Here is a 27,337-nt window from a genome sequence, read left to right on the forward strand (position 1 = left end):
GGGATGCACAGCAGCAGGGTAAGTACAGAACAACTCCAAGAATGTGCATACTCTGAAATACAATCAGGGCATACCCATTGTTGGGTTTTTGTTTTCCTAAGTTATGTCACTGATACCTCGTTCAAGCTATAAAATTTGCAAAATATCACCACACACTGTTGATAATCACTCATCATTAGTTGATGACATCTGCTCTTTAGTACCAGACTCATGAGAGGATGAAGTAAGAAACTAACTTCCAGTGAAAATTGCAATTAGTCTTATACTACTCATCATATTGACACGAGAAGGAAATTTGAGATATTTTAAAAAGTAGTCATTGGAGAAGGACAGTTTGTCCTTTATTGTTTTTTCAAGTGCAGATCCTAGGTCATGCCACTTCCCTATCTGTAGAGGTCTGTGGTTAGTTACCGTCCTCCTAATATCTGTCATAAATCCAAACTGGGGAAACAGTTTGCTTTTCTCATGTGATGGTCACATAAGAAAGGAAGTCAGAAGCTGTTGCAGAATGCAACTGAGATCTCTAGAGGCATAAAGGAATTTGGATCTTTGGGAAAAATAGCAAATAGTAATAAACAAATAAGAGGGTTTTGATGAGAACAAATGCACTGATTTAAAATAACATTAATTATTTTTTCCTTTTTTTATTTCTATAGAGTTTCTAAGGGACTATTTGTCAGAGGAAGCTTACATTGATTACATTTTTGAATACAGTTTCTACCATTAGTGACTGGTAGTGCAGTTCAGTGATTCACATCAGGATGTGTATGAGCAGGCAGTGATGGTGTATTTTGTGGATGCTAGAAAACATTCACTGGTTTATGTTTCATCAGTTTGAAAGGAGTTATGCCTTTACACCTCAGTGCTATCACATTCACTTAATACTGATTATCAATAATACACAGTTGACAATTTATGTTTTGCAGGGATTCCAGAGTTTACTTCATTTGCCTGAGAAACACTGCTCAAAGCTCCTTCTCTTTAGTCTCCATCTGTGAGGAAGAAAATGACCCAAGGAGTGACTTAACACTTACAGAACTCTGCTGTGCAGGCAGTGCTCTGAGTCAGTATCTCCATTCACTGGCAGGCAAATTTCAACCTCTGCATCAGATAACATTTTTTAACTGTATCAATCTTAGAGATATCATAGGATTAAAAAAAAAAAACAGAGAAGGCATAACCTCAACTATGAATGAAGAATCTGTAAGTAAAGAGTACAGGGCTTTCCTGGAGTTCCTCTAATCAGTTGACTCTAAGGCCTTGTATCTTATGGGACTCTGTTTGAAATTTACCTTTCTAAATGCTTCTTTACCTCTGATCTTGCTTTGTCAGTTCTTCATACATAAAGTTATCCACTCACTTTAAGGTAAAAGACCTCATAAACCATTCTTCCAAAACTCTGTTAGTTAAGGAAGAAGAATGAGAATGACATTTTTGTTTTTCTTATTGATTCTTTGGGAAGTACCAAATTCTTGGCTAATGCTAGCATATATAGGCCAAAAAAAAAAAGATTTCTCCAAGATAATACTGCTCAGCACAGAACAGAGATCAGTAATTAGAACACAGCCTTGATATTCAGAGATACTGAGATACAATAGATTCTTTAAGTCTTTCTGAAAAGCAAGGCCCCTGTTCCTAAAAAAACATCTCTAGTTGCAAACTTCCCTTTTCATACAAAATTACTTGAATTGCTTTCTTTCTTTTTTTTTTTTCTTTAGAGAAAGCAATGGCTATTTACACTTGCTATCAGGATATTCACATCAGGAATTCAACTAATTATGCATGCACAATCATCAAATGGTGCAAAGAGAATGTTCACACATGCTGAAGAAGAGAATATTCTAATATGGAAGGCAATTGTAATGTCAAAGATTTATCAATTAGCTGTAGGACACTACAGTCCACATTACAGAATACTATATATAGAAATAAAAAAGGATTTAAAAAAATATTTAAAACAAAAATAAATGAATATAAAATAATATTAAGATTAATGAAAACTTTAATAGGGAAATTATTTTCAAATACTTTATTTAGAGAACTATGAACTATTTTCTAATAATGCCCTTTACATAGTTGCATCTATAGAAAGCTTGTTGAGTGAAAGCAAAAAAATGTAGCATTAAAAGAAATTTCCATCAGAAATGATTGGTTTAGCTACAAAAGTAAACCATACATGAACAATAAATCAAAGAGAGCATTACAGAAATATTTTCCTTATCAAATAGAAATTCAGTGTCAGAATTTGGTGTTTAGGGTTGATTTGTAAATGTAGGAAAATACATTATGCAGAAAGTGAACGGAGCACTACAGCTCTTAATTTCTGTCTAAAGTTGTCAGTACAATGTAAACAGAGCATTTCTAATGATATCCTCAAATTAACAGATCATAAGTCAGTGAGCCAGGAGTGGGGGAAACTAGACTAGATTTCTACAGGTTTGGCAGTCACTAACGTTTTACAGGCTGCCGTAGATGCGTTTAATTACATCAGCCTCTTCCTTGTCCAGGATGCCCTTGTCCACATAAGCATCAGCTTGCTGATCAATGAAATCTCTCAGCTTTGAAAGATCATAGTCTGAAAAACAAGAATTCATTTGCACAATGAGTCATTGCCATTATACTGCCTCACCTAAGAATCAATGTCATTCTAAGGTTTATCCAACCAATGCACTTTATCAAACATGAAGAGAATTCTCTCTAAGTGCAGCTTGTGAAAATATAAAAAAACCTAAAGCATCTGCACAAACTCTTTTTTCACACCATGGTGCTTTTATTATCCAAGAGAAATAATCATCTCTTGGTCTTGATTGATTGCTATCAAATGCTAAAGCAAGAACATTTTCCAGTCCAGGGATTTGATGTTCTAGTCTGCACAGCAAAAGCTGTTGTGCTCTATTATTTTCACAGCTGTTATGGAATCAAAAGAAAGTATTAAATAGACTATTTCCAGTTGAAATCCCAGTAAAATTCCAACTTACTACCATTGTAGTGGAAATTCATGAAAGCAACTCCCTGAAAATAGATCAAAATAATACAATTATTTACCTTTATACAGAACATGATATTCTGGTTTGCAAACTACTGCAGCGAGCAGCCTTTGTGACAGTGTTAGTGTCAGTTTTTGACAATCTTCCTCTGTCAATCTGCAACAGAGTGCTGAAAGACCCTTCCTCCTTTTCCAATAGAGTGCATCTATGCAGTCTGATTAACACCATATGCATTAAATAAATTTTTCCTATGCTGGAGAACATCACTATTTTCCATGAAAAGAATTCTACTGCAGAGCAATTTTTCAAATAACATAGAAAGGAAACCTATTGTGTAGTCGTGACTCCGGCAGCACATTCAGTATATTCACATACAAACACAATAAAGTTTCAGTGACATAATTAACTGGATAAAGTAAAGCTTAATTTGTTAGAATCAGAAGAAGAACATCAATGTTTTAAAGGTCCATTATAAGTTAAATGAATTAGTATCTTTCACAAGAATGAATACATTCTGAATTTTTCATTCTAAATTACTTATTCCACAGATGGAGCCTTCAGAGTACATTAAAACTGATTTTGCAATGTCCAATGTATAACATCATACAGCAGTATGTGGAAGAACATTTTTTCAAACTGTGCATTCTTAACAAAATAGAAATAATAATGAATTTGTGGATTTTTAGGTTTCAAAAATTGATCAAAACAGGATAGAAATAGAAAGATACTAAGAAGCAAATTGATGCTTGTGATCATTTTTGTAAAAGCATAAGTCAATTTCAAATGAGTAATACAGAAAATTTATATTCAACATTCCTCACTCCTGCCGAGGTGCCCTCTCCATATCTGTGTTAGCAGGAATTTTGCCATTTGCTGTACTGAGGTGAGGATTTCTTGTCTGCTCTGTTACTGTAATTACTTACAAGAACGTAATCCTGTATGAGTAATAGGGACAAACAGTACTGAGCAATTTTGTAACTGGGATGAGAGATTTCATTCACCTTGAAATAATGAGGGTCTCCATTGACAGATACCAAGGAATGGAAACGAATGAAGAACAAATACTAAATTAATTGAATATCCACATTTTTCAAATTAAAATATCTATGTTTATTTTACTTCTAGAATACTTTTTCTAACTCTAATATTATTAAGTGGAGATGTGAAGGTTTAATTACTAAACATCCTGTATGGAAGTACAACCATTATGATATTATACAATTCAGGCTAATTTGTATATAATTGTATATACCAATTTAAATTGTTTTTTTTTCCTAGAAATTGATAGCTGCCAATTTCTAATACTTATTTCGAATCTATTGTAATTAGAAAAATCAGCTTTGGATGCTGATTCCCTGCAACAGCTGCAGCATTACATGAAGTGAGCTCTTATTTGCATATTCAGATCAAGCCATTTGCCATTTACATTAATGACAGGATTCACTTTCATTTCTAAATGGCTGCTGTTAGTGTTGTGAAGCTCTGAAGTCCCTAAGTATTTGTTGAACAATGCACTCATGCTCTTTGCCTGTATTGGTTAAATGCTTATTTTGCAATGGTTTCAAGCATCAAGCCAGGTCTGGGAGATATCAAGGACAGGCCCATGGAGTCTGTAGGTTGTAAACAGGCAAAACAAACTGGACACAAATGGCAGTGAGTCCAAAATCCAGGCTTTTGGCATGTTAAATCATCCCAGCCACTCAAGCTTACCAGCCTCCTTAATAGGCAATTGATACTTCCAAACTGCAGAAATGCAAATCAGCATTTCCAGGGTTATTAGTCATTGAATGAATAATATCTACTGAAATTCACACAAAATGAAGGACCCACAAACATTTGCCTGAAGAAAACCTAAACCTCTTCAAGAGTATTTGGTGAGTAACCCAATCCATGAGTAAGGCTGGGAAAGTCTGGCCATTTTAATACATTAATTACTCTGAGAATCACTTTTCTCACAGCCCCCAGGTGCCAGCTGGAAGTGGAGAAATGATTGATGAGCACAGCAACACCACCTAATCTTGCACTGAAGAAACACCACAATGCATTCATGGTTAGATAAGCTTACCCTGACTGTACTTTTTTTAACATCATCCATGGAGAACTAAATTAGCATATTACAAAAATAAAGAGTATGAAAAGGCACAATAAAGATGATGTATCAGAAGAGTAGGAGTACTATTCTAATTTTGTCATAACTTACACTCACTTTAAGGCCTCTTTCCATTGCCAGAGGACAATAAAGATATTTTAGTGCAAATGAAAATCCATCTACACAGATATATATATCTTAATGCATTCACAGGCAGATAAAATGCTATTGATCTGCAGTCACAGCCATTTTCAGACTGCAGCAGTGCAGAAGAAAGATTACTACAAAGAGGAGCGAGGGGCTGCTCGGGCACTATGTGTGATACAGAGATATAATCACACGTGATGGAGATCTAATTACACCAATGAGTACATTGCTAAACAGAACCATTAATTAAAATTGGCAGGAAAACTCTTGAGCAAATATGTAGCCCTGCTGCTAACTACCATTGCTGCCATTGTGTGGAAGCAATTTGAGAAATGGGAATGGGTTTTTTTATAGTCTTTCCTATTACACTTTCTGTACAGAAAAATGAATGTGTTGGGCTGTAGGCATCCACTCATCTCTGAAATGGAATTCATACACACTTCAACTCACAGAGAGGATGGATGGATTACCCAGGGCTAATCTCATCTCGGATCACCCTCTGCTTGGCTGGTGCAAGAAGGATCCTTCTCACCAGGCGCCAGTCATAGCCCAGGGATAGATCCCCTGGCTAGGAACCTTCACTTCCAGAGCAGGCCATGGCAGAGAATAGGGATGGGAGGCTGGTTTTATATAAGAACTTGAGGAAAAAGACGGTATGGATGAATAAAGATCCGTGAAAAATAAAGAGGGGACTGTGCCTCTGCTCTGTCCCTGCCGGCAGCTCTCACACGGCCCTGCCCCCGAGGAAGAGGCGGGACAGCTGGTGAGCAAACCCGTGCGGCTGCTTCAGCCGCTGCTCCCTTCTCCGCAGCTTTGCATGCGAGAGCTGCAAGTCATTCGAGTTGATCTGGGCAGTAATCCAATGTATTACAGTGTATTACACGAGTTTGGATCTCAGCTGTTCCTGGTTATGGAACAAGGCTTGTTCCTATTGGGACAGGCATGCTAGCCAGGTGCTCCGAGCTTCTCTAGACGCGTCCAGACATTTCAGTGCATCTATCTTACCTACAGAGTCGTAATTACAACATGATGAGCTAAGAAATGAAGCTCCAGACAAAGCCGACACAGCTACCTGGTGGCAGGCAGCCCACCATGGCTGCGTGGACAGCACATGACTAACTCCCTGCTGGTCAGTCTCTGTGGCTTTTGTGGCCAGTGACCATTCCACCCAGTTTACATTAATCTACCTTAGCTCACTATTTATGTTCATTGGCTTAACTTTTATGTGACTGCATTATTTAACTCTAACACCACTAATGATTACTATAATCTAGACAAGCCCAGTTTAACATTACTATTGTTTAAGGTATAACACAAGTTATACAATACAATACAAATTACTTGCTTTTTAATGCATATGGTGCCCACCCCAATGTCAAGACCTTTTACTTCATACCTTCTTTGTTACCTTGTTTATTGTGTTTTTTCAGCCATTCTATGTTCTTCCTGATTGCCTCCAAATACGCCTCAGATTTCCCTGGAGGAAAGGATGAGAGAGAAATCAATGATTGATGCAGCTTGCTTAACTGGGTGAAGTTGGTCACAGCAAAGGCAGATTAAAACTATTCTTAGCTTCTGTTTAAAGCCTGAGTCCTGTCAAACTCAGTCAGGCAAAATTCCCACAGATGGTTAGCAGGTGTTGCCTGTGCAAGATTAGTCATACACAAACCTAGGATCATGTTTTTTTGATCTTTATACATAACTTTTGGTGACATCCACAGAAACTACATATGTGGATTAAAAACAGTCTGTAGTTTCTTAATCATCATAATTGTTCAGCAAAGAAAAAGCTGTTGAGATAGCAAGGAATGACTTAATTAGAGCTGAGAGCTTTCAGTATCAAAACTCCTCCATACAGTAGTACTAGCAGCATACAGCAAACCTAAAATTGTGATATTTTGGAAAGACAACTTGAAATATAGTTACTGTATTTACTGAAAAAAGGATGTGTTAAAATTACCATGATAACTCCTTGTTATAGCTGAAATTTAAAGTGATGGCTATTTTTGGACCAGAAAGCACACAGGACACAATTAGTACAAGGATTACCTAATAGGGCCCCTAAGAAAATATTCCAGCTAATGGATTTTGAATTCTTAGCTTTGCAGAAAGCGTTGCAAAAGAAACACTTTTGTTTAACCAACTGATTACAAAACGCAGATACCTATGCTGGACCCTCTGCAATAAGAACTTGCTGGAAGGTTTCTGCACAAACATTCTCCTTCAAGAGTTCAGCACAATAAGGAGGCACAATGTCCCCTGCAGATTTGGAGGAGCTGATTTGCACCCAGGAGACTTCAGCCAGTACAGTGTAATTCAGCACGTGGCATTATTTGTCATGCTGAGGCATGACAAAAATAACTGTACTACTGTGCTACCCTTGCTTAGGGAGACACTAACTTACTGTAATGTTTTCAGTGTTACATAAAATAGGTTGATTACTGACAACCTTTAACCTCTGACAGTGGGAAATGTGAATTGTATCACTGCAGATCTCTTCACTGCCTTTGAGTACCAGCTTGCTCTAACACAAACTATAGAAATCAATGGGCCCTCTCAGACATTGAATATTCTGGCCATCCTGAAAAGCCACAGATGCAAAGAAGCAAAATTTCTTTGCATAACTGCATCAAACTGCATTTCATGTTGCTCTAAAAGGGTCTATGAATTCTGTGAATGTCTGCTCAGCAAGGGATGTAGTGTCATATGTTTAAAACTTGGCAGATAAGTACACTTCCAAATGAAGCTCTTGTTTGCTGACTCCCAGTGACTATAGGCTGAAGATGTTTATGCTAACACCATGGAAAATCAATATCAAGAAGAGGAAAATACTCCAATCACTTGGAGGAAAAGCAATATTCTGTACCTCTGGATTCTTCACTGCTTCCTGCTGCATTTTGTCCTTCATTTTTTGTAGAATCCTTTGAAAATTCATATTCCTTTTCCATTTTAGCTGCTTCTTCCTTTGTACTGTCTGCTTCTTCACTACTCTTGTCTAAAGAAATAACAAAAGCAAACAATGTCGTGTCAAATGTCCAGGAGCATTTCTCAATCACATCAATACAATCTTGGCAAGTAAAGAATTTTGACTGCTGGTTGAGGAAGAGCCTCATTGGAGCCTGTCTCAAAGTGGTTCCTAAAGGTCATCTCTCCTCCAAACCTCTGGAAAGAGGAATGTTTGTTTCTGCTCTCACAAACCAATAGCTGAATACAGGTGACTGCAATGCAAAGGCACATTTCTTTGTGCAGAGAAAAAATTCTATGAAATTTGCATTTGCAACGTTCAAAGTTGACAAATAATGCTTTTTCATTATTATTTTAGTATTAAAAAGCACTGATACAAATTGCTTCTGTATATGTGTAACAACTGGACTCCAGTGAGGAAAAAGAGAGTGAATATGCTTCTCAAAGACTGGGTAATTAAATGAAAATTTCTCTCTAGTTGTGTGCTTAGACAAACAAGCTATGGCTTGATACAGGTCTTTGAGAAACTGTGGTTTTAACAAGTAGTCTGGCTGCCAAAGCAATTAAATACTTTTAACTGAATAGGTTTCAAAAAGTGTTATTCCAGAAAAAGAAAATTGTAGACCAAGTACCTGCTGTTAGTTTTGTCCTGGTTTTAGTGGAAGGGTTCTCAAGCTTCTTCTTTGTCTGCTCAGCTATCATTGTATCTAAGTTCTCTAGAAATCAAGGCAAAACAAAATCAAACCCCAGTTATTCTCCAACGGATAACATGCAGAATCCATACTACATTCTCCCCAACACCAGTGTGAATGGTAAATAGAAATCTAGAAGAACAGCCTTCATCCTTGCCCCTGAACAATTAATGCAGAGACAATGCTAAAAGAACAAACAAATAGCTATATGGAATATTGATCAATCTTATTTAAAATATTAACAACTGAATCATGGCAATATGAGTACCAAATAGTGCCAACATGCATAAAGTCAGTAAAAGTGTGTATCATATTCCATATTTCAGTCATGTAAGTCACAAAATACCAATGACTGTCTGTAGCAATTTATTCTGATGAAAACAATGAAAGGCTTTAATTAACTTCACAAAAAAGACAAGACTATGAAATATGTGCTTCATCTTGGTGGGAAAACACTACCCCAAACTGCCTATGTGTCTCAATTTTATATGATTTCATTAGGAAAAAAGTCTAGTAAAAGGTTTTAAATTGTATTTAAATGAAATAAACATGTAAATTGAAGAGATGAAAACAAATAGTTTCTAGAGTTGCTGAAGTCAAGCATTTACCTGAAAACCAACTAGACAGCTGTGGCTATGTATACAGCTGTAGAAGACTAGAAAATGTATTTCCATGCAAATTTCAGGTCTGAATTAATCTAATTTGAAAGTAAAAGCATCTCTTTATAAAGATGGATGTTTCAGATATAAACATTGTATGGTTATGTGGGAAAAAATTCCTTTTGGTACCACACTTAGTAGATATTCAAAATACAGATCACCTACAACCTGCCATGTTTCCTCAGTCATATTATGGATATGATGTAGAATTTTCCTTCCTTTTACTATCTTTTAAAGGTTCAGTTAAACATGGATTCAAAATTGCATACATAATATCTTGTTAGTGTGTATTTTTGAGAGACTTAGTTTTGAAATTTATCAAAATTCCTTTTACATAAACAGCTGAAATATTCAGTATGTGATGTGGGAACTGTGGCAGAATAGATATAATAAGGCTAATAATATTTTCACAGAATTCACAGAATGACTAGGTTGGAAGACACCTTAAAGATCATCGAGTCCAACCCATGCCCTACCACCTCAACTGAACCATGGCATCGAATGCCTGATTGCACCCTCCCAATTCTACATCACATCATGGGGGTTTTGTGATTATTCTCATTTGGTGAGAATGTGATTTCTGACCTTGCCCTATATGCCTTAACCAAAACAGGTCTGGGCTGTGTTACAAGCTGGATCAGACACCCTGGTGAAATAAAAACCAAACTAGAATTACAGTGGTGGTGTTGATGCCTCATTAATCACTTGATCTGAAGCTTATTGCAAGGACCATAAACATCCCTTTCAGTTTATTTTAAGACCCTTTGTAAACTCAAACGAATAGATTATTCTCCTTCACTAATTCATGCAAATGCAAAAATGTCACTGATTTTGGAGCTTAATCCAGCATGTTCTATTCAATTAGGCTTAATTTTAAGTATAAACATGGTATTTTAGAAAAGTATTTAGAAAATTAAAATATTACATGTATGTAAGTGCATTGATTCATAAGTTCCTTTCATGTTCTTCTTTTAAACTGTCTGCATTTAGGCAGTAAGTTTCTATTAGCAGGAAATAAAGACTCCATCACAAGATAGATTCATAACCTGACAAGACATATTTTGATTTAAATATCTGATACTAATATTTCTGAAAGTTTTTGTTCTGTCAGTAGATTGTAGTGTTTAAAAGTTGTGCATATATCCACATACAGCATGTGCTACAGCAGGCAATGGGATTCATACTCTTCCATCATTTATTCACTTCTATAAATAGCTTCAGGAATTGTACAGTTTCTCTGAGTCCCTTGATTTGGGTAACAATTTCATGTGAATTCACCATCACTCCTTTGTGAGCACAGAATTGCTTTCCAGCCCCATGAAGTGTATTAAGGCAATGCCAATGACCTGAGCTTTGCCACTAAAGCCAGACTGAATACCATAATCACCATTTCCATTTTCAAAGCTTTGTTTTGTCAGAAAGGATGTAGGCAAACTTTCAAGACAGGCCTTCTAACAGGCACTACATTTGACAAGAGAAGTGATGTTACCCTGCCAGCTGGATGGCACATCAGCATGGATGTGAACATTTATAATCAGCTGTATTTCCTGAGTGATAGAGTCCATGTTTGAAGGGATTGTTTGATGTGCCTACATGTGTACCCTTGAGAGAATATTGCCAGATAATCCCAGTTCTTCCTGAACAGGATTTATTGCTCTTGCCCCGATCAAAAGCAGTGCTTTAACAGCTGGTATTGTTTCAAAACATGTTTGTCCTTGCCATGTGTGCGAGGCCAGGGCTGAGCAGTGTTTGCTCTGGGTTACACCGATGGGGTGAATCATCCTCCCGAGTGAGCTGTGCCCGGCCAGCACTAAGCAACCGCTGTCCTGGCGCAGGTCAAACAAGGATTGATTACTTTTCTGCTGTCATCTCCTTAGCAACCTAATTTGCACGGAGGAAGAGCTTAGAAAGGTACTGACCTTTCCACACAGCCGGCCACTTATTTGAAATGGCACTAATTAAAACAACGGGACAATAACTACCGAGCTAATGGAAGTGACCTGCGCTGGTAAATAGGTCAGTGCTCTGGCGGCAGCTTTCCGCAGAGCAGGATAATCTCATCATCCCAGCAATACCCGAGTCGCAGGATCTGCTTTCTGCCTTCCTCACTTTCTAACTGCTCTTTGATCTGGAGTGACTCACTGAAGCATTCATGCTGCAGGAGGGTTCTGTTTTGGGCTTTCTGAGACATCCTAGGCCCAGTTCCTACACACTGAAAGATGCTTTTGTTTCCACCTGAAAATGCAAATTCCCAGCAGTTTTGAAACTCTAAAGTCCTTCAAGTTGGGCATCCAAAATCTGAACTGCATAAACCCAGAATGTTTTATCTTTACTCTGGGAGAATGTACTGTGGTAGCACCCTCCAAATCCATGGGAAAAGATACTACGTGATAACTATTACAAATTAAATTACTTTGCTCCTATTAGAGCAGCAGAAACTAACATATCCATCTGAGTATTTAATGGAAGACTGACATGGACCTTTCTCAATAGACAGATTCATGGTGTTTTCCAGACTCTTGCAAATTTTCCTGCAAAGGGCTTTTTCTAGTGCCTAATTATCCTGTACCTGGGAGGCAGTTTCACATTCTATCCTCACCAAATTGACTGAAGCTGAGATTCTGTGTCATTAAATCTCCACAGAAAGACCTGCTTTGCTGTTCTGTTTTCATACAGCATAAAAAGACTGTGATTATTAAAGGAGAAAAGGGATCATCAAGGTACCTAAGATCACTTTTAACACTAGCTAAAAATTAGTTTACTTCATGAGTTCATACACTCCAGCTGCTTCAGCTGGAAAGCTTTGTGCTGATGACTGCTTGTGTGACATTCAGGCATTAAGAAACCACAGTTCTCCTAGGGCTTTTCTGTCTCCTGCAGTAGCCAATCCTTAAGAGTTTGCAAGGCCATTTTCCATCTGTAAAAAAATCCCTAGACATTTCAACATTTGCTTGGGACTATTCTATGGGAAGAGTATATGTGATTAATTCTTTGAACAAGTGCATGTCCAAGAACTGTCAATATCAATTGGATTTTCCCCACTGTAGCTAAAAGCAGAGTTTGACCTTTGGTCAGCTATAGCTGTATCAAGAATATGTCACATAAACTACTAAAACTGTGACCAACAAGATCAATTCCTCCATTGTGGAATTACAGATGGGTCTCAGCATTGCAAATCTCCTGCTGCTCTCTAACTCCCTGCCTTACATGTCAAGACAGGGAATTTTCTTTCTGAATATTCCTGTTTGACTGATTTGTTGTGATAGAGTGTCTGAAGCCTAATGCTGACACGAGGAGTGACACATCAGGTGGCAAGTCCCAGGTCATGGCATCACTTGTAAAGGGATTACAGTGAGATGGTCAGAGTGATCTGAAATTAGGACAGCAACAGTATCACTTGGCAATCAGGTTAAAAGCAACTCCAAAAGCAAAACACAATTAAATAGATGTGCTTTGAGGTAAACATAGCTCTGACCAAGTCTCCTTTATCATTCTTAAATATTAAATTCCCTACCTCACAGGCTATTTCTCAGATTTATCCTTTTAATATTCTACAGGCATTTCTTTTGCATTACTGCAGGTCTCTTAGAACTGTGTGGCGCAGTCCTTTGCTAATCCTTTCCCATCCTGGAGCTGCTCTGTGGCCTGTGCACATATTTTATGTGTTTTCACAGCATGCCCTTAACAAGCATGATGGCTTGGGACTGAAGCAGCACAGAGCTGCCTCTCCTGCAGGAGTGGGATGGAGTTTTAAACGTTCAGTGACACTTTCTTTACCCCACACCCACATAATCATCTCAAACTTACGGTCTCAGTGCTCAACTGTCAACAGAGTAGCTCTGAATTCAGAGAGTAGGGAGGGGTTTATGGAGCTATTAAATACAGTGAGAAAAAAGAAAAGCTTTGCCCTCCTTTAGAAACACAAACCACCTGGGAGGGTGCAAAACCTAGATTTTCAGGAACCAAGCAATATATTTGTCAAGTAAGATACTATAAGAAGATGGAGATTTCCATCCAGCTGGGAAAGCACAGAAGAAGGGAAATGGAAGAAGAGGAATATATTTGCAAGAAATTACTGGAAATTTAAACAGCAGACAGTGATAAGCAAAGGAATGAACTGTAAAAGATTTATTTGGATTCTTGAACACATGATTTGATAGTCATGTAATGTGGTGGGAAAAGCAATTAGTGAGACTAAAACTCCTGGATCTCTCCCAAAACATATCTGAGAAGATTTAGAACCTATGGATACTGAAAAATACTATGCCCTCACACACAATGTCACCCTCAGGTGATGCCCAATTTCCTGTATCGTGCAGTGGTCCTGGTTCTCGAGAACTGTGAGGTCACAGACTTTCCACATGCATTTGTTTTATTATGCACTGAGTCTGAATGGGGAAAAATAGGAGATAAGATCTAAGTAGTGGAGAAAAAAACACATTCATGTGTTTATTTAAATGCAGAAGTAGCAGGGGACAGACATGGAGGAGGTTACAGAAAGAACAGCTATAAAGGCGCAGTGAGATCTGCAATCAATAAACTTCCTAGATTCCAGTCTTGCCTGGGATCTTTGCACACTCTTTGTCCCTCCATCATTTTAGCTTATCTCCATGCAAATTCAACTTGGATTTAACTATTTGCATGTACTTTACAGAATCACTGCTGCTCCTCAGTATTTAGCCCACTCTCACCATCTGAGGTATCTCTGATTTCTACTTTTCAGATAGAGTATATTATACTGGCATCTGTGTGACCTTAGTTCATCAGATAAAAAATAAATAGCAGAGAAAAGAGCTGCCTGAAATTAAATAACTCCCACTGGCAGCTGTATGCATCGTTCACATGATAAATACTGGGTAAGGAAAATCATCAAAAGGAAAATTAAGGTAGGAAGAAATTTGTTAAATAATTTAATGTTTATTAAGAAAACTTACAGTAGCAACAAAGAGACCTTTGGTAAAAAAGGATTTTTAAAAATAAAAAGATGGTATTATGCATGAATGGTTCCCTGCATGAAATACTGTCAGTGCCCTTCATGGACCAGGTCAAAATGAACAAAAGGTCCACATGACACTGTCCATATTCCACTTGTAGCCTCTGGCTCTGCTTTAGCCACACCTTCCCTCACCCTCTGAAATCACAGTCTGCATCAGGGAGCATCAGCTTATGGTCACAGTGAGGAGAGGAAAGATGATGCCAGTGTGGGCTGTGATCTGCTCTTTGCCTCACACTCTTGGCTCTCTGCCTGTTCTTGGCTAACGAAATAAATATCAGGATCAGATCTTTGGCCTGCAGCATCTGTGCTGAAGAGAACTTCAGGCATTACATTATTCAAACAAGTTCTCCTCTCCCAAAAAAAGGCCAGATTGTGGCTACTGTGCACTGGCATACAATGGGGCTTTGCCTTCATCAGAAGTGGAGCTGTGGGAGGTACCAAGAATGAATGCAAAAGGCTCAACAACTATTTCATATTCCTTAGCATGGAGAGGCAGGGACATGTCAAAAATCAACATAGGAGACTTTCTGCCTCTTCTCCTTCCCCTTTCACACAGCCTCAGTCTGCCTAAAACACAGTGTTACAATAAAACAATATCCCAACTGGTATTTAGGAAAGGACCAAACAAATGAGTGCTGATACTCCTCAGCAATAGCTCCCCATGAACAGTCCCTCTCCCACTGCTCATGTGTCCTGCAGCTTGGTCTTCTCCCCTGCTGTCCACAAAGAACAAATGATGTGAGGGTGGAAAAGGTAAACAGAGACATCTGTTTGTGCCCATTTCCAAGTAACACAACCTCCTACTCAGTCACAGGGACAGGGTGGATTCTGACAGTGAGTCAGAGCCAAAGGGAGAAGGTGTGAGAGGTGGCTTTGCTTTGGTCTAGTGAAGGAGGCAGCTGTGACTGAAACTGCACTCTGATCAGCTGGAATGATTTCTCTATTTCTCTCCTAAATAAATGGGGGTTTGCTCCTCAACCAGTCTGCTGTGGGCTGTGTGTTCTACCCTGTTGCTAAATAATTGACCACAAGGAGGTAAAAAGTGGGATCCCCTTCAGACAGAGCAAAGCTACAGAGTTCTTAATTTTCTTCTCAGTCCTTTGCCCCCTTCTTTTCTCCAGCTGTGGAAGATACAGTATTTATCTATCTCACAAATGTATCCGTGACACAGCTAATGGCAAAACTTCATGCTACATGTACTAATCAATAAATGAGAACTCCACACAGGGCTACAATGTGCACATAACTAATCTGCATTTTTAGGGTAATATTTTATTGAGTAGCATACTTTTCACTTGGTTGGGGTGGCAATGAATACATTTGCTACAAATCTACTCTTGTAATCAGCACACAGCAGGAGAATATAATTAATCTACTGTATAAAAAGGATTCATATAAACACACTGGTGTCTCTTTAAGTCTATCATCTCTGAAAGCTGTATTTTTATGCTCTCAAGCCTCTAATTGCAAATATTTCCTAGAATGGTTCTAAAAATCACTCATTATTTTGGTGTTATTAGGGGGAGATGATTTACAACAGTATCTGAACAAACTGGCTGAAACCATTTGTTCCTGTTTCTAAGCTGACAAAAATATTATTAAAATAAATCTCTTACAAAACTACAGTTTACGTAATTACTATAAATAGAGCTTTTATCAAGATCGTAGTGGACTGATATGCTTTCATTTTAAAACTAGTTAGATAGCCTGGCATATACAGGGAAAGTCACTTGTCATACAAAAAATCCTTTGTGTGGTGCAGATGAAGCTTTTCTTTAATATTTATCTGGTCTGTGATAGATGGCTTTGATGGAAAAGCTATCAGAGTGAATCTCCATCACGTTACTCAACAGACAGAAGGAAAATGTGATCTAAGTCACAAACTAATATTTAAACAGTACAAGTATCTGTGCAATGCATGCCTTGTTGTGCTCTGCTGAAATCAAAGTGAGTTTTGCTCTTGGCTCAGACAGTTCTTTTTCTCTAGAAGCACTCAGCACTGTGAAGGATATTGTCCTTTCAGTTGTGCATAGAGTATCAGATATTTATGCATCAGTATCAGCTATTTGTGCAATATCAATATTGTGAATGCCATGAATAATGAAATATTTTATGCTGAATCAGTCATAACTTATCTGAAAGCCTCTTGCTGCTTTCCCCTGGTCACTACGTGGGAGTGTTCCAACACTTCCATTCCCCTCTGCCACTGCACCCTTGCCAACAGCAACATCATTTCAGTCCCAAGCCCTTCCCAAAACTCAGCTTGTTCAGGGAGAGCAGCCTGTGCCTCTGGCTGCAAGCAAGAGGAGTTCAGCTCTTCAGGAGGCACTTGCTGGATGCTGCCAACAAACCCAAAGGTGCTAAATTAATACCACAGTTGGATCTAATTCACAAGCCATTTGTGCTCCTGAGATCCCATGTCATAATTTACTACATTATGCTTTCTGTACCAAACCATGTTTGTCCATTCTTTTAACTGAAAAAAACTATTTTAAAGGCAGCTTTCAATATTGAGAGGGCAGATGGTCTTTCTAGAAAGATTTTTGAAAGCCTTTGAACAGGCTAGAAACATATAATGAGGTTTTCACTCCACAGAAGAATTTGCTTTCTCTAACAGCATTCACAGCTAAGAAAGCAGAATGATGGAATTTTGCTACAGCAGGATAATTATCAAATAAGTTGCACCTCAGCTGAACACGCATTTTCTCTCAGTTTGTTACAGGCTCTCTTTAATGCTTCCAGAGCTATACTTTCTGAACACATACTGTGAAAGGTAGGCATTACTTTTTCTCCTCACTCATATATATGAATATGCTGGTCTGGGCTTTCTGTATTCTGTTACAGGTTACATTTAGCATATGGAAAGCTTTTAAATATGTATTACACAATATTGAATATATGTTTGAAAAAAATAAACTTATTCCTTTTGTTTCCGTGTATGTGCATCTTGTATTTTTCTTGCACCACACTGCAGCTAGACCCTTTGTAACTTAAAGCTAAACCAAATAACATCAGTCACTGCTGCAGCAAAATACTTTCCCCTAGAGTAATATGCAATGATGATGACATAATGCTGTGGCCTCCATATCCCAAGCCAGCTGTTACTGGTATATGCATTCAAATTCACTGTCTCTGCACCCTTGTGACAGGCAAAAAAGCTGCACCTTGTGACTTGATTCAGTAAATAATTTATTATTTTGAATGTATAATTCAGAGGCTTAGTTTATGCATGGCTTCAGTCACAGAGCGGGGAAAATTAATTTAGGCACTTTCTTACTGTAATAAAATGGAGAGAGGATGTAATCCATCTGCACAGATCCAGTAGGTATTTTCCACCAAGTAGCACAGAATCTGCTCACTGATTATAGACTGAGGAAGCAACAAAAAGCTGCCAAATTTTACACTGATTTTACAAATTTTATTCTGATATATATTCATACTAATTTCTTTATCTGCTATAATAAGTACAGCTGTGTATTAATCCCTAATCCAAACTGCACCAAGATACACAGTACCTATCCAGCTATTACAGAGTATAGAACTTCTAGTTCAGTAAGAGTGGCAATAAAACTGCTGCCCTGCTTAAGGGTAATGCAAGAAGCTAACACACTCCTGTGGATGCTCTTCCTCATTATTTGAGAGTATTAGCTCAATAAATGAAGGTCAGCTTTAAAGCAATTTCTCAGCAGCAGGTCTAAGAAAAGAATACCACAGAAGCAATCTGAGAATCTATGAGAAAGCTTTTCCACTACAGTAAGTTGCTTTGATGGAGCACAAAATCCATCTCTGCATAAATCACTCATTTGCAAGGCAGAGTCTGGATACATCAGTTGATAGTCTTACTTTAAATCCAGACTAAATCAGACCTCTCAAACTCTTAACCCAATCCTTGCCTCCTGTACTATGTCATCGAGGCAATTTGTTTCCAGGGTTACAGTATCTATTTGCTCAAACAAAAGCCAATGTAAACGACTGCCCTGAATTTTAGCAGGAAAAAGGCATTCTTAGTGTAATTCCATTATCTGCATGGTCTTGCATCAGGGATGAATTTAGTCTATTAAGTTTTGGTAATATCTGATCAAGCCATAGTATCTTCATTTCTAGAATGACACTGAAAACTACTGTACTTAAAATCAACCATTTCTTTTTGTGCGTCTTTCTTTAGATGTACTGGCAGACAGAGAAATAAAGAGCTGGACTGAGGCTTAAGTTGTCCAAATATTCCAAAATTCAAGGAGATTTCTTGGTCAGATATGAATTCTTTAGAGAAGAGGTGCAATCATGAATGAATGTGAGTCATGATTCACTGGATCTTTTGTAGGCCACTAATCAATAATCAATCCATACAGTTACAATTTCATCAATCTGCAACGTAGAAAGACCATTGCCAGCCCTCTGTCTGTGACAGGCTGATTTATGAAACTGAGAAATTGCCCTGATGCAAACAAAAACTTTTTAGACTAATCCAGACCAGAAATACTTCAGAAAAATGATAGAGTTGTGCAGAGTTTGTACAGATGAGCCCTTCTTCTGTGGGTCAACTTGTTTAACTAGACAGGCTGCCTACAGTGAATAGAAGAGAGTTTGTCAAAGCCAGGAAAGGTGTGTGAGACACAAGCCAGGCCATTCCAAATTCCCTCTTCAGGAAATGGTAACAATTTTACACAACCTACATAACCACAGACTTTAAAATGGATCCAGGAAAGAGTGCTTCAAAATCTACTCCTGTGCCAAGATGTAATACTCTTCATAGATGGAAGGAGTTTTACTTGATGGAAAAACTTAGCATTAGGTTCCATCTAGTCCTGCTACCTACAGTGGGAGATTAAAGGAGTTGTAGTGCTGGATTATTTCTGAGAAATGCAGGTACCCAATCCAGTTGAATAGAACAGAGAAAACCTTAATAATCCCCTGACATAAAGTAATTGAAATAAATTGTGCTTCACAGATATGGAAGTGTAATAATACTCTAAATGCATACCTGATATATTACCTTTCCTTCATTAGATGGAAATATTAAAGCAGTATGGAACTGAACAATGCTGTAGGAAATGATCAATCATTTAAAAGCTTTAGTATTTTCAATGAACAAATCTGAAACAGGTTTCATAAGAGCAAGGAAGATGAGAAGATAATTATCACTGTTGGTAGAGGACGAACACACCATTAATAACAGTTGTATAAAGTATGTACTCTCACCAAGATAGGAAACTCCTTCTTCTGGTGTGATTGTTCCATATTTAACCATCATCTTCACAAAATCAATCAGGGTTTTCATGATAGTTATCAAGGTCTCTTTCTCTTTTGTCTCTGTCTCTGTATGAGGGGATAAGGCAAAACTAGTCAACCTTCAACTGTATAAAATCCATGCATCAAGAATGACCTACTCATTAAAAGAGCAAATGCTGTGCTGGATTAGAATGAGAATTTACATACATGTTTCTCTTTAAACTGTTCCTGCAAAGTACAGCTGAATATACTTTAAAACATCAGGAGTAGGTTCTTCTTTATAGCTTTTTGTCTTGAGGGGCCATGTCATAATACCACTGGCTTGGAAGGCCAAGGGTGTTAATTCCATTTTACAGCTAGGAACACTAAGCACACAATGATGGAGTGATCTGACAGTTCAAATTGATGGTCAGAGAACAGATATAGGTAGAGTTTTCTACAGTATGTAATTTTTCTTTTATTTGTTTGTCAAATAGATTAAGTCTGGCTGTGTATGAAAGAGATCTTTTCTCCTATAAGATTCATGGGTTCAATGACAAAAATATAAAGTTTCCCAACTGAGACTGTTAGTTGGACAATTCCATGACTTGTATACTAGGACAACAAAGCATTACACAGCTGGGAGAATCATGACTTTAGAATAGGATACCAAAAAAAAAAAAAAATTTATACAAATAATCAGGTTTTGCCCACACTTACCTGCTTCTTAGCTTTTCTGTTCCCACTGTGTTTATGTGCTGAACAATATTACTGCTCTCTCTGCATTAGCAGTGTGAAACTCCCCCATCACAGCCACAAAAGCTTTCCCCACTGCCCAGGCTGTCACTGAAGGACCCAACAGAGCCAGGGGCACTGTCAGTCAGGGACAGTCAGAAACATACTCCCAGCCTTGGCAGAGGGCCAGTCGCTCTGGAGAGCTGCTGAACAGACTTTTTATTGCTGCCTGCAATTTAACACACAGCTCTAGGATGCAAATGAATCCCTCTCCTCCAGCTCGATAGAACTTGACAGGTGAACACATAAAGCAGGAGATGTGCAGCCAGTGGACCTGGTTCTGTTGGCTTAATAACCTGTTAAACCCAACATGCCTGTCTGTGTTGTGAGTAGAAAAAGGAGAAGAACTAGCGTGCAGAAATGCCATGGGAAAATTAAAAAGAACAGAAAGAAGAATTTAAAGTTTGTCGATAGGACTTGAGCAAAATATGCCCTCAGGTTTTTCATTTTAGCTCTCCACTCAGGTGCACATGGGGACAACTTGAAGCAATTATTAATGCTGCTGCAGAACAAGAGATCTTCAAAATACCACCCACACATCCCTCCAGAAGTTAGAGAGTGTGTGTGGCTGCAGAGGATGGTGTGGGCAGTGGCAAGAAGCCACAATCTTGCCTGCAATAACTGGAAGACAGTGATGTCCAGCACCGGAATAGGAAGAGACATGCAGGGCTTTCACTGCAATAAACAGCAAACCTGTGGTTTGTGGAAAGGCTGGGAGGCTCACACTCATTTACTGGTACCATCACTGTGAGGACTCTACTGTGGCTTACTTGTATCTCTGTTGGCTTAGAAGACATGGAAATTACTGGAAAGATCTCCAGGGAAAACTATTTGCCAGCTTTTTGTCATGTCCTTACAGGAATTAAAAGAATTCAGGACTCCTGAATCACACAGCACAAGATGGGAAGGGCTGTCTAGGTCACACTCTGCAGTTCTGAGTATTGTTCCTGCCAGTATTTTGACATCAAAATCACTAATCAAATTAGTTTAATATCCAATCAACTAGTTTAATATCTTGCAGAATATTTTCAAAGCACATGGTCTCTTGCAACTAGGGAAGCTGTGGGGAAGAGACAAGAGGAGAAAACAGAGAATCTTAATTTTTAAAGTTTTTTCCTAATATTTCTGTAACCACATGAGAAGCTCACCTGAGTTAAGACTTTTTAATAATGCATAAAAATTTGGAAAATATTGGAGGTCTTCGAAATTATCTTCAGAAGGCAGCTCATTTCTTCTTTCCAACACATTAGATGATGACCATGTGTTATCCAGTGTATCATCAACTTCTCCATTAATGAAACTATCCTGATCAGATTTGCTTGGTGTCTCCACATAAGATATAATTAAAAAAAAAATCTTTAAGCACATTGTTTTTGATGATAGAGTTAATAGAGCAAAACACAACCTCATGTCAACATTGTCCTAATTGCAAGGTGAAGACTATAGTATTTTCTCAAAATTATTTCAATTGACATCTGGCTTAAATTTTAAAGTAATTCATGATTCTTTTTTCTATATGACAGAATTTCTTTAAGAACACCTCTTGTTTCCAGATTGAACTAACAATTCCCTAAAGAGAGCAGTACTTGTACCATTTGGCAAGCAAGACAAAATTATTAGCTAAGAAATTACCATTCTTTCCTGTTGCTTTTCTTTTGTATCACTATCTGCTCTGCTGGCAGGGTAATCAAAGTCTTCAGACTCCTTCTCACGATCCTTTGCATCATTTGCAATTAGCTGTTGTAAAACCTCTGCCACTTCATCTTCCAGGGTATAGGCCTGACTCTCTGTGATCTGTTAAAATATTTGTGCAGAGTACTTATAAGATAGATACTGTGCTTTTTCTAGATCTAACATCAATATGAAACCTGATATCAATATGAAAACAGGTTGCTCTATGTTTGCTTCAAAGCTGAGCACAGCCAGTTAGGTGTAATAGCTGTGTGTACATATAGACATGTAAGCGTGTGTACATTTATAACACTCCTAACATATATACATAGAAATACACATCTAATCTGTGTGTACACATAAATCCCACCCATTCACACATACAGTCTTCAAACCAAACCTCTTTAGGACTTAACACAGTGGAGTGCAGCTTGAAAGATGGAGCTGCAAGTGTGGCACCTCCCTGTGTGTGTGTATATTGAAATACATATGCTCTGCAACACATCTATGGGCAGTTGAATTACAACAAATTTCAGTAATACAGAATGGGAAAAAAGCAAACAGCTTTCTATGATATCATTAAAATGTTTTCTCTTTGCTCCATAACAGCTGTCATTTGAACAAAACTCTCCCATGCAGCTGTCCCACAGCTCCCTCTGTAATCAGCGGGGTGCAATACTCAGCTGCAAAATCTGGTGCTCAAAAGATAAGGTGAGTATTTTAAAATATAAAGATCCCAAATGGCAATGGCTAAAGCCATTGAGACATTCAGAGGTCAGAGACAAATCCACTCTTCCTAAAAACCAGTAGCATAAAATATCCTCAACTAGCCAGCAACATGATGTGTTTACTGATTACACTAATCAGCATTAGGTGGATAGGAATGAGCTCAGACCTTTCCCCCTTAAGTACAGAAAAGAAATTAATAATAGAAAAGCACTCAGTGAAAATCAGTAGACAAATTAAAGGAAAAATGAGGACAGAGATGGGAGGAGTACAATCAGTGAATGCTTTTTCAACATCAGAAACATTCTGCAGTTTGGCCCATTTTGTTGCAAAGACATCACAGAAACAACAATGTTATTGCAGAGCTTAACCAGCAAGCCCAAATAGCTCTAGAAAATTGCTTAGACCCTGAGTCCCACTCGCTTCAGACAAAGTGTGCATCTGAATTGCTTTTAGAAAGAGCATTAATTCAGTCCAAAACACAGTTAAATGATGATTACCAGGATACTTACTAGCCCCAGATTTAGAAGTTTTGAAACAATCTTGTCAAACACTCCTCTGTCATTTTCCTCATAAATTCTTGCAGCAATTTTTTGAACAATGTCTTCAGCAGTTAAAGGAGTGCCATCTAATTGATGGAGGCCATCTGGGTCATCTGAAAGGATTACAGTTTTACTGTGTGCTGACCATCCTAACTCATTTAAACATCTCATAAAAAATCGTTTTCTCACGTCTTTTTCTCTTCAGAACAAAACTGTATTTTTAGATACATTAGGAATATACTTTGATACACATTTTACAAGCCATTAAATCAGTCACAGGGAAAAGTTCTTTGTGTCAATTTTCGGCATCTGAAAAATCTCTTTCTGAGTGGCTCTTCTGAAAGAGCAGGGATGAACTTTAGGAGCTTACTTTCCCATTTATAGAAAATATTGGTAGAATTTCCATATCCATTTATATGTGTCTTGCTGGTATCTATTTTCATTGTATGGCCACTTAGATCAAAACAGTTCACGACAATGGCACATAATCTTGTTTGAATTTCAGCAAATTAACTTTTAATTATGTAATTGTTACCTATGGCAAATAATATCATCATGACAATGGGAGAGGGAATACAATGAGTGAGCTTTGATCTGTGATCAGCATACTTTGATATAATTAAAAATATCCTGAGCTAAATGCTGCTTAAAATTCTCGGAAGACTCACTTAAACTACACGTCAATTAACTACTCCTTAGCAAAGGCAAATATTCTTTGGCATTTGGTAACTTTTTCTAGGTTTGTGATTATGAGAATTACCTTAAACTGCACATAATATTTGAAATAAATATATGTGATTTAGCTGCATATAGAAGTGCTTCTTCCTCACAAACCAGAATAAATATATTTTAATCCAAAAATATGTCCCATTTCCTTCCATCAAATCTAAATTGCTAAAAGACATTACAAATTACACAGTTAGACTTTCCTCCATGGAAGTCTGTTAAAATCAAGAGCAGTTCTTTTGTACTGTGTTTCAAAAACCCAACTGTAATACAACAAGCTTCCACAACTGGAAATAATTGAAACTGCACTCCAGTAACAAATAGAACTCATATTTAGTGGCTAATGCGACATTCATGAAAGCATTGGTTGCAAGAGTCACTGAAAGATTATGGAATACCTTGGAATTTATAGTCCAGCCCGCTTTTAGTGGAGTCATAGTCATCCACAAGCCTGCGGTTCTTGGTGGAGTCTGCATCATCAATGGCCTCTTGCTGTTCATACAAAGAGCTTCTAATTGACTCCCTCTCCTTCTCATTCCTTTCTCTTTCTGCTACTGATTTCAGCAGGTTCAGGTCATCAACAAAGGAATAATTCCTGAACTCTGGCTTATTTTCTGGAAAATATATCAATATCAACATAATGTAAAATCTTATACCTCTTTGAATACCATTATGAGTATTGTTATAAAACTTTACCTGTGGGAGCTATTTTCCTATTCTTGTCTGCCTCAGCTTCAGCAATCTAATATACAAAAATAAAGCAAACAAAACAGCAAACAGGTTGAAGGAATAAAATATGTGATCTCTTAATTTATCAGTATTAGCAGAGGGTTTAATGATTTTCACTCTTAATAAGAAGTTTGCCTGAATAAGTAGAACAGGAATAAGCACTGGACACTTTCATCAGTACCACCCATCCTCTGATCAGAACCAGATATTACAAGAAGCTGCATTTTCAGATAAATGCAAGTTACATTTTCCTTCTTCATTCCAAGCTCATGCTATATTCCCATAGGATGTCAGTATAAAGGCATGGCATATCTGTGAGCTGTTGGAGCTAACAACCTGCTTTTAGAATGCTGGAGAGTGAAAGTCTATATGCCAGTTCTTAAAAATTATTGAAACCCTATTTTGTATCTAACCCCATCAATAATCACTTTACTGGCAAATTTATTGTTTACCCATTCATTAGCTATTCATGATATTCATGGATCCAGTACCTAAAAGGCTAAAAATATTTATAGGAACTCCACAAAAAAAAAAAAGTAAATATTTTTTATTTCACTCACCTGTTCTTCCAAAGGTCTTTCTACACTTAATTGTCTGTTGTGTATAGCTTTGTCTAGAATAAAGACACACACACGTATATACTCAGTTATATGATACATGCAACTACAAAGAGACAGGACATTTTTCTTTAATTTATAATTTTCTCCAGTAGAACATGAGATCTTTAATAGGATGCCAACTGCATCCTTTATTTTTTTCCTTGCAAAAAAATTTTCTGCATTCCTAGAAAAATGGGAACACAATAAAAAAAGTCAAACCTTTAAACAAAACATGATTGGGGCAGAGGGAGAGATTTTGCAGAAGACAGAAATACAGATATAGACTCAGCAACCTCTTTCTAGCCAGAAAACTCACGAATTGGCAAAAAAGTGCCAGAGGAGATTGACTAAAATAGCAATAATCGGATTGGCACAACCAAGAGATTAAAAATCTCTTCCATCCAGAATACGGCGGGAGACTGGGAGAAGCAAAGACTTGTGCAGACGCTGCTGTAGGATGGATGAAAACATTGCTTGGAAAAGACGGAAAAAAATTCAGAGCTCTAGCAGCACCTATCCCTGCACTTTAATATTAGATTGCAGCTTCAGTGATCGCCGTCTTGCACCTGGAATATTGTTGCTTTAGGATCTCATTGCTTTGAGACAAGTGGAAGGAAAGTTTTTACCGTCCCCTATCCCTATCCCGCAGAACTTTCCCCAGCCGCGGCAGAGGGCGAGGGGGCTCCGGGGCGGGCGCTTACCTGTGCCCGCGGGTTTGGGGAAGCCGTGCCCGCGGCTCGCCAGCAGCGCCAGCACCTGCAGCGCGACCGCCAGCGCCAGCCCCATGGCCGCGCCGCCGCCCGCTCGGCCCGGCCCGGCGGGCGCTGTCCGGCCCGCGGTGCTGAAGCTCGGGGAAGGCTGCCCGGGGCTCGGCCTCTCGTCCCCGCGCCGCAGAAATGGTCGAGCCCGGCCCCGCCGGCGGCCCCGGGCACGGGGAGGAGCGGGGGGCGGGCCGGGCGCGGAGCATGCGCGGCTCCGCGGTGCGGGCAGCGCCCGGGCCTGGCGGCGCCCGCCGGCCCCGCTGGGGTCACGGCGGGCCGGGAGCGGGGGAATGCCGGCCCCAGTGCGCCCACAGCGGGCCGGGAGCGGGGGAACGGCGGCCCCAGTGCGCCCACAGCGGGCCGGGAGCGGGGGAACGGCGGCCCCAGTGCGCTCATAACGGGCCGGGAGCGGGGGAACGGCGGTCCTGGCTGCGCCCACAGCGGGCCGGGAGCGGGGGAACGGCGGTCCTGGCTGTGCCCACAGCGGGCCGGGAGCGGGGGGAACGCCGGCCCCAGTGCGCTCATAGCGGGCCGGGAGCGCGGGAACGCCGGCCCCAGTGCGCTCACACCCGGCCGGGAGCGGGGGAACGGCGGTCCCAGTGCGCTCACACCCGGCCGAGAGCGGGGGAACGGCGGCCCCAGTGCGCTCATAGCGGGCCGGGAGCGGGGGAACGGCGGCCCCAGTGCGCCCACAGCGGGCCGGGAGCGGGGGAACACCGGCCCCAGTGCGCTCACACCCGGCCGAGAGCGGGGGAACGGCGGCCCCAGTGCGCTCATAGCGGGCCGGGAGCGGGGGAACGGCGGTCCCAGTGCGCTCACACCCGGCCGGGAGCGGGAGAACGGCGGTCCCAGTGCGCTCACACCCGGCCGGGAGCGGGAGAACGGCGGCCCCAGTGCGCTCATAGCGGGCCGGGAGCGGGGGAACGGCGGTCCCAGTGCGCTCACACCCGGCCGGGAGCGGGAGAACGGCGGCCCCAGTGCGCTCACACCCGGCCGGGAGCGGGAGAACGGCGGCCCCAGTGCGCTCATAGCGGGCCGGGAGCGGG

General features: G+C 39.6%; 1 protein-coding gene across 2 annotated transcripts; it reads right to left on the reverse strand.

Annotated features, from left to right (window-relative positions):
* Window positions 1-2,014: 2,014 nt before the first annotated feature.
* Window positions 2,015-26,461, reverse strand: SCG3 (secretogranin III). 2 transcript variants are annotated; one of them, XM_021537453.4, is made up of 12 exons: window positions 26,232-26,461; window positions 25,492-25,544; window positions 24,899-24,944; window positions 24,601-24,816; window positions 23,447-23,589; window positions 22,170-22,331; window positions 21,686-21,863; window positions 19,734-19,850; window positions 8,820-8,903; window positions 8,090-8,218; window positions 6,632-6,700; window positions 2,015-2,575 (listed from the first exon to the last, which is right to left on the reverse strand). In XM_021537453.4, exons 1-12 carry the CDS (start codon window positions 26,314-26,316, stop codon window positions 2,457-2,459), a joined length of 1,401 nt encoding a protein of 466 aa, XP_021393128.3. In that variant the 5' UTR covers window positions 26,317-26,461; the 3' UTR covers window positions 2,015-2,456. The 2 variants fall into 2 exon arrangements, with proteins under 2 accessions (XP_021393128.3, XP_021393127.3); XM_021537452.4 differs by having other exon boundaries at window positions 6,620-6,700.
* Window positions 26,462-27,337: the final 876 nt, after the last annotated feature.

The sequence above is a fragment of the Lonchura striata genome, chromosome 10 (assembly GCF_050655825.1).
Source record: "Lonchura striata isolate lonStrDom1 chromosome 10, ASM5065582v1, whole genome shotgun sequence".
Lineage (NCBI taxonomy): Eukaryota > Metazoa > Chordata > Aves > Passeriformes > Estrildidae > Lonchura > Lonchura striata.